Here is a 12,907-nt window from a genome sequence, read left to right on the forward strand (position 1 = left end):
CTGTATGTGTCTCTAGGTCTGAAGTGGGTCTTTTGTAGACAGCATATATATGGGTCTTGTTTTTGTATGCATTCAGCCAATCTGTGTCTTTTGGTGGGAGCATTTAGTCCATTTACATTTAAGGTAATTATCGATATGTATGTTGCTATTCCCATTTTCTTAATTGTTTTGGGTTCGTTATTGTAGGTCTTTTCCTTCTCTTGTGTTTCTTGCCGAGAGAAGTTCCTTCAGCATTTGTTGTAAAGCTGGTTTGGTGGTGCTGAACTCTCTCAGCTTTTGCTTGTCTGTAAAGGTTTTAATTTCTCCATCAAATCTGAATGAGATCCTTGCTGGGTACAGTAATCTTGGTTGCAGGTTTTTCTCCTTCATCACTTTAAATATGTCCTGCCACTCCCTTCTGGCTTGCAGTGTTTCTGCTGAAAGATCAGCTATTAACCTTATGGGGATTCCCTTGTGTGTTATTTGTTGTTTTTCCCTTGCTGCTTTCAATATGTTTTCTATTTAATTTTTCACAGTTTGATTAATATGTGTCTTGGCATATTTCTCCTTGGATTTATCCTGTATGGGACTCTCTGTGCTTCCTGGACTTGATTAACTATTTTCTTTCCCATATTAGGGAAGTTTTCAACTATAATCGCTCAAATATTTTCTCAGTCCCTTTCTTTTTCTCTTCTTCTTCTGGAACCCCTATAATTCGAATGTTGGTGTGTTTAACATTGTCCCAGAGGTCTCTGAGACTGTCCTCGGTTCTTTGCATTCTTTTTCCTTTATTCTGCTCTGCAGTAATTATTTCCACTATTTTATCTTCCAGGTCACTTATCCGTTCTTCTGCCTCAGTTATTCTATTGATCCCATCTAGAGTATTTTTAATTTCATTTATTGTGTTGTTCATCGTTGCTCGTTTCATCTTTAGTTCTTCTAGGTCCTTGTTGTTTCTTGCATTTTGTCTATTTCCATGATTTTGGATCATCTTTACTATCATTATTCTGAATTCTTTTTCAGGTAGACTACTTCCTCTTCATTTGTTAGCTCTGGTGGGTTTTTATCTTGCTCCTTCATCTACTGTATGGTTTTGTCTTCTCATTTTGCTTATCTTACTGTGTTTGGGGTCTCCTTTTTGCAGGCTGCAGGTTCGTAGTTCCCATTGTTTTTGGTTTCTGTCCCCACATTTCTTTTTTAATCATGTACTTTCATCATTTTTTAAAACGTTACTAAAAATTTCCTTGCTACAAAATCATGTTGGCAGTGAGATCTGTGTAAGTAAACAACTGGCACTGTACCTGGTGGGGTCAGATAAATACCAGTTATTTAAGATTTCATCATTTCCCCAAAATGAGAAGGGGGTACTTTGCTAAAGAAGTTCTAGTTGCTCCTTTGCTGGAGTTAAAATGCTTGAAGGGAAGAATAACATCATCGGTACCCGTACCATTTAAGAATTAGAGAAAATGCTTCTTCCTGTTGGTCCAGTTATGGACTATTTTTGACTTAGTTTTACTGCAAGCTTAATGAGATTTAAGCTGGTCAAAAAAGGAAAAGAAATCAAAGGATGGAATGAGTTAATATCTGGATTTTATGTTGTCCAGGATTAAAAAAAAAAGATTGTGTTTTGTAATGAGCTTTTCCTTTATATTCTTCTTCATAATTTCCCCTTTCTGTACCCAAGGCCATGGCAGATCCAAACAGAGCCTTTCTGAGCCTTATTAGAGACATGTCCTCTCTGGGAGTCATTGCCCTATGTCAGGTGACATGCCCCATGTGTAGAATGCAGAGGCATCCTTATGCAATTAGTGGGAAGCACCTCTCCCCACTAGTGGATGCATCCCGACACTGGCACACCTGGTCTCCAGGCTTGGTGCCCTGTACAGGCCTCAATCCCAACAACTGTCTGCAGCAGCCCTGGCTGAAACCCCACCCCCAATTTTTCCCAGAAAAAACATGTTTTAAAGTAAGTGCAAGTTATGAAAAATACAATTTTAGATATAATCCACATAAAAATGCACATCTGTTATCTGATACGTAATTGGTAAATAGATATACATCTGCTCTCTTTCTTAAAAACACTGTGACAATTGCATACAGAGTAGATCACAGTATTGTTTTTAAAAATGAATTTATTAAATTGCTCATAATTATAAAAGATTAAAGTGCACAGAAATTTGCAAAATATTACAAACTTTACATCTTATGCCACAGTGTATGAAAAGCATCATGAATATTTCAGTTTTACTTAAGTTGTTCATACATTTTAACTTTTCAAACATCTTAAAATATAATATGGACACAAGAAAATGGTACAAGAAGTGTTTCAACAACAGAGCGTATTCTGACCCCCTATTGTGAATTAATGTTTTCTGAAATTCAAGATGCACATGCAATTATAAGGGAAGGCTTTTGGTGATAAACAGTTTGCAAAATGGTCTTGTTTAGTTTTCAAACAAAAATGAAAGCTTTCCCTTCCTATTGACATAACTAAAGTATCTGAGGGATATTTAAAGAAAAATCTCCTGAGTATTTTGGTCTAATGCTTTGATTTGTTAAAATTCACAGGCATCGCAAAAGGATACAAAGTAAAATTTCTCTAGTGGTTAACACCAGGCAGGTCTAGGCCCAGATTTCCCCTTCACAGGTCCACTGCCACACCCATCCATTTTTCCAAGGTGCTGCCTCTGCTCACATTTACAGATGTAGCCCACGAGTGCCTGCAGACACAGCCCCACATTTTCTTCACTACCCACTAGTCAGCACTAGACTTACATGAACACTGTCAGTGTCACAGGTTAACCTGGGTCCCCACTACAACCTGGCCGTTTGGGGAATATTGGCAGTGTCATACATCACATTCGCTGCCTTAAAAGGGTAGAGGTTTTTTTCCCTCCTGTCCACAGAAGCAAATTTTAAACTGTGAAGACGATTTATGAAAGATGGTTTACGAAAACATAAATGAACAATTCTTTTCAAGTTCTATTTTATATACAAGGAGATAAGGCAAAAACATTTCCTTTTCTGTGACTCCATAAGCAGTGAGTAATTGCCATATCCAACACTAGGAGATACTCCTACACTTCAGAGAAGAGAAGAGGTAATTGAGAGGAATCGGCACCACTTCCAGGAGCAGTGTCCCGGGTGAGCAGGGAAAGGGATGAGAACACTTCCCCACTCGGAAGAAATTCATTTCTTTCTCCCAGTGTGGCCCGATCTCACATGGCCTGTTGTGAGCACTCTCTGATCACACCATTAACATTATCAAGAAAGCTAGTGAAATGGTCCAGATCCACTGGGACAATTCAAAAGTCCAGAATACTGTTTTGATGAATCCTACAGAAATACTGTTTTGTTTTTAACATTCATGGCAGGCATTTAGAATTGTGACCTGGAGTGAAGCTACTCTATTATAACAAGCCTGTAAATCTGCTCGCTGAATAGTGTTTCCTTTTCCTTTGCTGCTGGGACTCTGAGTGTCTTGGCTCCTGTGGCACCTGGGCATTTAGCAGCATCCCAGTGGGTGGCGGCCCATCTAGCAAGAATCCCGTGCCAGACACCCTCTCCTGCACCCAGCCCTGCCTTGTCACCAGTCACAGGTGAGAGGTACGGGCCCTGTGTCTTTTCCAGAGCCTACAAGAGGGCCTGGCACCCGAAAAACAGTAAAGCACAGTAGAGACTGTGGAGCTGAATAAATTAAGGTCAAGATGTGCACAGTGGGGCAGAAGTTCAGCAGGAAGTTACCTCCATCTGACGGCAGAGTTTGTGACCAAACTAATTTGTTTTCTGACCCTTAACTGCCTGACTGGCTTGAGGGGAGGCTGGAAATTCAAATCAAATCCCGTCTCTTTTCTTTTTTGGGAATAATCTAGGTATTCTCCTGTCTCTCCCTCTCCTTACCTAAAAAAATGCTCCCCAGGTGCAAACAAGTTACTGGGCTGGGAGTAAGAGAAGGGAGGATGCGCTGAGCTACCTTCTCTGTGGCAGATGCTTTGGTAGGCTGATCACTTGGACGTGCAGAACCCCTCGCAGGAACACGGTGCGGTCACGCTGAGGGCACTTGCTGTTCTCTTGACATGCGCAGCACTGGCCTGTCACAATGGCCGTGAGACAATCACAAGGTTGCTTGTTAATACTGTACTTCCTGGGATCTCATGGATAAAGGGCAACTGGTGGGAACCTGATGCGTTCATCTTTTCCAAACCATTATGTTGATAAATATGTAACTTTAATCACTTGATTTCATTTTTTTTCAAGAAATGACATATCTTCAGAAGAGGTAAATTAATTATCCTGATTGATACGAGTCACAATTCTGTTTCAATCTGTAACTTTCCCTGCTTTTGCCATCTTATTCCCTTGAGATTTGCAAAGCAGTCAACATTGATTAGGCACAGAACATTCTAGGAGTGCTCCTGGAAGATGAAAGGTGTCACTGTGAATTAGCACAAATATGCTCAGAACCTTGCTATCTTCATTGCAATCCATTAAAAGTATTTCTCTGAGATGGAAAGAAAGGCCAAGATGAAGACTGAAACTATTGCCTCATTACCTGAGATTTCTTTTTCTGTAGGAATGTGATAATGCACCTAAATATTGTGAAGTCTTGGGTCTATCTGCCACTTAATACAGCATTCAAACTGAATTCTGCATTAGATATTTTTAATACACAACTGCTAGCATGTCTAATCTTTAATCATGGTATTTGTAAGGGAAAGATAACTCTGGAACAGATCTGTCAAAAAGTGAAGAAATGAAACAGTGCCTAAAAATAAAAAAAGATCATGTGCTTGAGAACAGAAGGAATGAAAATAATCAAATGGAGGGAAAAAATCCACTCTACTTTGGTAGGGGTTGTTTTTAAGCACACAAAGACACCTCTTCTGTGTTACTAAAATTCCAATTTATCAAAAAAAGTAACATTTTTGGTTTTCCTGGTGATTAGTTTTATGCCCTTCTTGATCTCAATTTTACATTTTCCAGTTCCTACATCGCTAGCTGAAACTGAAAAATAATCTGCATGAAAATGGCCATAGTTAAGACTCATATTTGCTGAAGTGATTTAACTTATTCTCATTAGTGATTCATAATATATTTTGATAAAGCTAAATTCTTTAAAGTGCTTCTCAGAACATAAAGCTCTTAATCTGATTTTGGTCGTATATTGTTATCTACTACTGCTATCATCCTCTCAGCTATGACTCCCATATTTTTGGTCATGTCTTTGAGGTGATTCTCATGAAGAAGCTTCTGGGTTAGGTATTTTTCTCTCCTGATCTTGCTCTTCGTGCTTTTCGATACGTCTGGAATTGCATATGAAATGAAAAATTTCACAGAATAGATGATATGCTAAGGGAGAGAAGAAAAATGTCAATCACAAAGAGAAGTAGGGGAACACAGAGTTTCTTCCATTTATTTTTGCTAGTCATTATAGCAGTATATCAGGACAAGGTGGTGGGCATTCGTCATGTATACCCAATCTCTCCCACCACAGCATGGCTCTGCCAAGGTGTTACATTTTGTTACTTTATACATTTCAAGAATACTATTTGACATGTAGAACAGAATACATCTAATATCTAGAACACTCACCATGACACTGACGATGCTATGATATTTTTATGTGTGTTTCTTTCCTATCTTGTTCCCAGGCCTCTTCCCCAAAGGCAAACACTAAACTATCTGTGTGAGTATATGTATATAATTTTCTTTTACTTTGAATAGTTTAACAAGGTATGTATATATCCCCAAATAGTATCTTGTTTAGTTCTGCTTGCTTTAAGCTTTATAAAAACAGTATGATACTGTCAGTATGGTACAGTCTTTTGAAAGTTGCTTTTTTTCCATTCAAAATTAGTTTCTAAGACTCATCAATGTTATTGTGCATAACTGTAATCCGTTTTCACTTCTATATAATATTCCATTGTGCAAACACACTGTAATTTATTTGTTCCCCTATCAAAAGGAATTGGGTTTGTGTCTAGTTTTTGGATTAGAAACAATGATGTTGGGAACATTCTTGCACTTGGATTCTGGAGAATACCTGTGAGTTTCTCAAAAGCGTGCACCTAGGGGTGGAACTGCTGAGACCCTCTGTTACATGAATCTTTAGTTTTACAAGAGCGTACCAACTATACCAGCTGACACTCCCACCAGCAGTGTGTGATGATTTCAGTTGCTCTACATCCTTGTCTGCACTTGTTACCATCACTTTTTTTTTTTTAAACCAACATGGTGATTATGAAATGGACTTTCACTTTGGTCTTACTTTGCATTTCCCTGATGACTAATGAGCTTGAAAACCTTTTTATTTATTCACTGTTCAAGAATCCCTAACCTAGCAAGAAGATAGAGATAACATAGAATAAACATAATTAAAAACAAATAAATTACACATAGTGTTAAAAAGTGATAAGAGCTATGGGGAAAAAAGTGACATGAGCTAAGTGAAGCAGAGTAACAGTTATCATGAGTGTTATGGTGGGAGGTAAAATTTGTATAGATTTTATATAGATCAGTCTGGACATGCCTCATTGAGCAAAGATTTTAAGGAGGTGAGGAAACTAGCCATGCAGACATCAGGAAGAAAGACATTCTAGGCAAAGGGAACAGCCAACACAGTCCATCTGGTAGAAACCTGAAGGGTGCATTCCAGGAAGGCTGGAGTGAAGGGACCTCAGGGAGGTAACAGAGCATGGCTAGATTGTGTTTGGCCTTGTATGTCATTATAAGGACTTTGGCTTTTACTCAGAGTGAGATGTGAAGACAATAGGGAGTCCAGTTAGGAGACTGTTGCCCTAATTTGGGCAAGAAATGACGGTGGCTCTAACTTGGGTGGCAGCAGCAGAGCTGGTAAGAAGTGGTCAGATTTGTGATATATTTTCAAAGGAAAACTCAACAGGACTGGATGTGGAATAAGTGGGGCAGAGAAAACAAGGGGGACTCCAAGAATTCTGGCCCAAGCAACTGTTGAGATGGAACTGCCATAATTGAGAGGGGGGTAAAACTGTGGACAGAACAGATTTAGTGCATGGTAGGGAGAAGAACATTGCAAGTGGACTTAAGAAAATATGGGAATTTAGGGCAGTAGATTTGAGGTATCTGTTAGATATCCAAGCAGAAAGGTCAAGTATGCAGTTGGATTGATGGGCTGAGTTCAGAAGAGGTTTTCTAGGGATATCCATTAGTGAGTCACTGGCATACAGATAGCACTTAAAGTGTCCGGACTGCATGAGATCACCAACGCTGTGGGTAGAGAGAAAACACAACCAAGGAATGAGCCATGGATCATTAAGAAGAGAAGGAAGGGACGGGCAATGAAGTTAAGACAGGACTGCATAGAGAGGTAGGAAGAAAGGCAAAATATGTGTTTCCCTGGGAGCCAAGTGAGGAAGAATTTCAAGGAAGAGTGATCAGCTGTGTCAAATGTTTCTTGTAAGTCAGGTAGTGTGACAGTGGAGAATATTTTGAGCTGAGAGAGATATTGGTGAGTTCAGGTGATAGAATTACATAGTAAAGAGGCAAAAGTTGATGTAGGAAAGAGGTTTGTTTTTTTTTCCCATCCATTTCTGAGGTAGGTAATATTTACAGATATGGAGATTTTCTATGTTACACCACCCTTGCTGTTCTGGGATAAAGCGAATGTGGTATGATGTCATCTTTTGAAAATAGATTGCTAGATTCAGTCTGCACATCTTAAAAAGACCTTTGCCTCTATGCATTGAGTAAGACTGACATAATTTCCCCTTCCCTTTCTAATCTTGTCTGATTTTAGGAACTAAAAGGGGTTGGAGAGTATTTCCTTATCTCTGGAGGAGTGTGTATAATATTGAAATGATCTGTTCTAGAAAGTTTGGTATCACTCTCCTAGAAAGCCATATGGCTTGGTGTTTTCAATGGGGACAGATTTTTCAATTACTCAAAGTTTTGCTATAATTTGAGGTTTATAGTTACCTTCTTTAGCATTTTAAAGATATTAGACTCTTCTCTTCTGGCTTTCAGATTGATGTTAAAAAGTCTACTCTCAAGACACAGACTGGCTGAATAATACAAAAACAGGACCCATATATATGCTGTCTATAAGAGACCTACTTCAGACCTAGGGACACATACAGACTGAAAGTGAGGAGATGGAAAAAGATATTCCACGCAAATGGAAATCAAAAGAAAGCTGGAGTAGCAATACTCATATCAGATAAAACAGACTTTAAATAAAGAATGTTACAATAGACAAGGAAGGATACTACATAATGATCAAGGGATCAAATCAAGAAGAGGATATAACAATTGTAAATATATATGCGCCCAACAGAGGAGCACCTCAATACATAAGGCAAATGCGAACACCTATAAAAGAAGAAATCGACAGTAACACAATAATGGTGGGGGACGTTAACACCTTAATGGCACCAATGGACAGATCATCCAGACAGAAAATTAATAAGGAAACACAAGCTTTAAATGACACAACAGACCAGATAGATTTAATTGATATTTATAGGACATTCCACCCGAAAACAGCAGATTACACTTTCTTCTCAAATGCACACAGAACATTCTCCAGGATAGATCACATCTTGGGTCACAAATCAAGCCTCGGTAAATTTAAGAAAATTGAAATCATACCAAACATTTTTTCCAACCACAAGTCTATGAGATTAGATATAAATTACAGGGAAAAAAACGTAAAAAACACGAACACATGGAGGCTAAACAATACACTACTAAATAACCAAAAGATCACTGAAGAAATCAAAGAGGAAATCAAGAAATACCTAGAGACAAATGACAATGAAAACACGACAATCCAAAATGTATGGGATGCAGCAAAATCAGTTCTAAGACGGAAATTTATAGCAATAAATGCTACCTCAAGAAACAAGAAAACTCTCAAATAAACAAACTAACCTTACACCTAAAGGAACTAGAGAAAGAAAAACAAAATCCAAAGTTAGTAGAAGGAAAGAAATCATAAAGATCAGAACAGAAATAAATGAAATAGAAACAAAAAACCAACGGCAAATTTCAATAAAACTAAAAGCTGGTTCTTTGAGAAGATAAACAAAAGTGATAAACCTTTAGCCAGACTCATCAAGAGGGAGAGAACTCAAATCAATAAAATTAGAAATGAAAAAGGAGAAGTTACAATGGACACTGGAGGAATACACAGCATCACAAGAGACTACTACAAGCAACTCTATGCCAATCAAATGGAAAACCTGGAAGAAATGGACAAATTCTTAGAAAGGTATAATCTTTTAAGACTGAACCAGAAAGAAATAGAAAATATGAACAGACCAATCACAAGTAATGAAATTGAAACTGTGATTAAAAATCTTCCAACAGAAGTCCAAGACCAGATGGCTTCACAGGTGAATTCTAGCAAACATTTAGAGAAGATCTAACAACCATCCTTCTCAAAAAATTTCAGAGGAAGGAACATGCGCAAACTCATTCTATGAGACCACCATCACCCTGATACCAAAACCAGACAAAGATACTACAAAAAAACAAAATTACAGACCAATATCACTGATGAATATAGATGCAAAAATTCTCAACAAAACACTAGCAAACAGAATCCAACAACACATTAAAAGGATCATACACCATGATCAAGTGGAATTTATCCCAGGGATGCAAGGATTCTTCAATATAGGCAAATCAATCAATGTGATACACCATATTAACAAATCAAAGAATAAAAACCATATGATCATCTCTATAGATGCAGAAAAAATTTTGACAAAATTCAACACTGATTTATGATAAAAACTCTCCAGAAAGTGGGCATAGAGGGAACTTACCTCAAGATAATAAAGGCCATATATGACAAACCCACAGCAAACATCATTCTCAATGGTGAAAACCTGAAAGCACGTCCTCTAAGATCAGAAACAAGACAGGGATGTCCACTCTTGCCACCATTATTCAACACAGTTTTGGTAGTCCTAGCCATGGTAATCAGAGAAGAAAAATAAAAGGAATACGACTTGGAAAAGAAGTAAAACTGTCACTGTTTGCAGATGACATGATACTATACATAGAAAACCCTAAAGATGCCACCAGAAAACTACTAGAACTAATCAATGAATTTGGTAAGGTGGCAGGATACAAAATTAATGCACAGAAATCTCTTGCATTCCTATACACTAACAATGAAAGATCAGGAAGAGAAATTAAGGAAACAATCCATAACCACTGAAACAAAAAGAATAAAATACCTAGGAATAAACCTACCTAAGGAGGTAAAAGACCTGCACTCAGGAAATTATAAGACCCTGATGAAAGAAATCAAAGATGACACAGATGGAGAGATATACCATGTTCTTGGACTGGAAGAATCAATATTGTGAAAATGACTGTACTACCCAAAGCAATCTACAGATTCAATGCAATCCCTATGAAATTACCAATGGCAATTTTTCAGAACTAGAACAACAAATCTTAAAATTTGTAGAGAGGCACAAAATACCCCAGAGAGCCATAACAATCTTGAGAAAGAAAATGGAGCTGGAGGAATCAGGCTCCCTGACTTCAGACTATACTACAAAGCTACAGTAATCAAGACAATATGGTACTGGCAGAAAAACAGCAACACAGATCAATGGAACAGGATAGAAAGCCCAGAGATAAACGTACGAACCTATGGTCAACTAATCTATGATAAAGGAGGCAAGGATATACAATGGAGAAAAGGCAGTCTTGGTGCTGGGAAAACTGGACATCTACATGGAAAAGAATGAAATTAGAACACTCCCTAACACCCTACATGAAAATAAACTCAAAATGGATTAAAGACCTAAATGTAAGACTGGACACCATAAAACTCTTAGAGGAAAACATAGGGAGAACACTCTTTGACATAAATCACAGCAAGATCTTTTATGACCCACCTCCTAGAGTAATGGAAATAAAAACAAAAATAAACACATGGGACCTAATGAAACTTAAAAGGTTTTGCACAGCAAAGGAAACTACAAACAAGACGAAAAGACAACCCTCAGAATGGGAGAAAATATCTGCAAATGAATCAATGGACAAAGGATTAATGTCCAAAATATATAAACAACACATGCAGCTCAATATCAAAAACAAACAAACAACCTAATCAAAAATTGGGCGGAAGACCTAAACAGAAATTTCTCCAGAGAAGACATGCAGATGGCCAACAGGCACATGAAAAGCTGCTCAACATCAGTAATTATTAGAGAAATGCAAATCAAAACTACAGTGAGGTATCACCTCACACTGGTTAGAATGGGCATCATCAGAAAATCTACAAACAACAAATGCTGGAGAGGGTGTGGAGAAAAGGGAACCGTCTTGCCCTGTTGGTGGCAAAGTTAACTGATAGAGCCACATGGAGAACAGTATGGAGGTTCCTTAAAAAACTAAAAATAGAACTACTATATGACCCAGCAATTCCACTACTGGGCATATACCCAGAGAAACCCATAATTCAAAAAGACACATGCACCCCAATATTCATTGCAGCACTATTTACAATAGCCAGGTCATGGAAGCAACCTAAATGTCCATTGACAGATGAATGGATAAAGAAGATGTGGTACATGTATACAATGCAATATTACTTAGCCATAAAAAGGAATGAAATTGGGCCAGTTGCAGAGACATGGATGGACCTAGAGACTGTCATAGAGAGTGAAGTCAGAAAGAGTAAAACAAATATAGTATATTAACACATGTATGTGGAATCTAGAAAAATGGTGCAGATGAATGAGTTTGCAAGGCAGAAATAGAGACACAGATGTAGAGAACAAACATATGGACACCAAGGGGGTAAGCGGGGTGGGGGGGTGTGATGAACTGGGAGATTGGGATTTACATATGTACAGTAATATGTATGAAATAGATAACTAATAAGAACCTGCTGTATAGCACAGGGAACTGTACTTCACTTTGCTGTACAGGAGAAACTAACACAAGATTGTGAAACAACTATACAATTAAAAACAAACGTCTAGGGCTTCCCTGGTGGCGCAGTGGTTGAGAGTCCGCCTGCTGATGCAGGGGACACGGGTTCATGCCCTGGTCCAGGAAGATCCCACATGCCGCGAAGCAGCTGTGCCTGTGAGCCATGGCCGCTGAGCCTGTGCGTCCAGAGTGCTCCGCAACGGGAGAGGCCACAACAGTGAGAGGCCTCCGTACCACAAAAAAACAAAAAACAAAAAACACAAACGTCTACTCTCATTCTAATCTTAATTTTCTTTGTCAGTCATCTGTCTTCTTTCTCAGGTTACTTTTAAGATCTTATATTCAGTGTGCTGCATTTTCCTTACAGTGCATTTAAATATTGACTTCTTTTACAGTTTCTTATTTGTTCATTTTGGCTCTGTCATATTTGTTTAAATATTCTCATATATGGTTAAGTTATATCCCTTATCTGATAATTCAAACTCTTAAAAGTTATTGATGGTCCAAATCAGGTTTTTATTTTTTAATTTTTTTTGGCTAAATCTCATTCTTGGTTTTTCGTTCTTTTTTTAAAATTTCCCCTTTACCATTGTTGATCTTTGATAGTTAGCTCATATTTGCTTATCTCAATCTGGGAAAAAACTGGGGTCTAAATTAAGGATACTTTTATTCAGAGAAGATATGCATTTCCCTCTGCTTGGAGACATGTTTAGCCTTTTGTGGGGTCCCTGGCTGAATCCAAGAGTCTCAAGTTCAGCTCTTCTACTGCACTGCTGACCCAAAGCTTGGTCTCCTTGGGTTTTTAGGTGGAGACACTAATAACAGCACTTGTTCTCAGAGCAGTCCTGAACTTCAGAGGTGCTCACTGCTCTATTTCAGGCAATCATGGTGTTTTCCTCTTTGTATATTCTCTTTCCTTCTAGTAAGCGCAAAACTGCAAAGGAAATTATGTTTTTAACTGATTCCAAATGTTTTGTAGTGAGATGGCCCC

At 38.1% G+C, this 12,907-nt stretch overlaps 1 protein-coding gene across 2 annotated transcripts in view; it reads right to left on the minus strand.

Moving 5' to 3' along the window:
• Nucleotides 1-2,032: 2,032 nt before the first annotated feature.
• Nucleotides 2,033-12,907, minus strand: part of ANO6 (anoctamin 6) — a 200,745-nt gene continuing 189,870 nt past the window's right edge. The window contains exon 21 of one of the 2 annotated variants that reach the window (XM_079938006.1): nt 2,033-5,328. In XM_079938006.1, the coding sequence (XP_079794132.1) occupies nt 5,122-5,328 (207 nt within the window). In that variant the 3' untranslated portion in view covers nt 2,033-5,121. The remainder of the gene's footprint in view (nt 5,329-12,907) is intronic. The other variant, XM_079938007.1, reaches the window with a different exon arrangement.

Source organism: Stenella coeruleoalba (assembly GCF_951394435.1).
Source record: "Stenella coeruleoalba genome assembly, chromosome: 11".
Taxonomy (NCBI): Eukaryota; Metazoa; Chordata; class Mammalia; order Artiodactyla; family Delphinidae; genus Stenella; species Stenella coeruleoalba.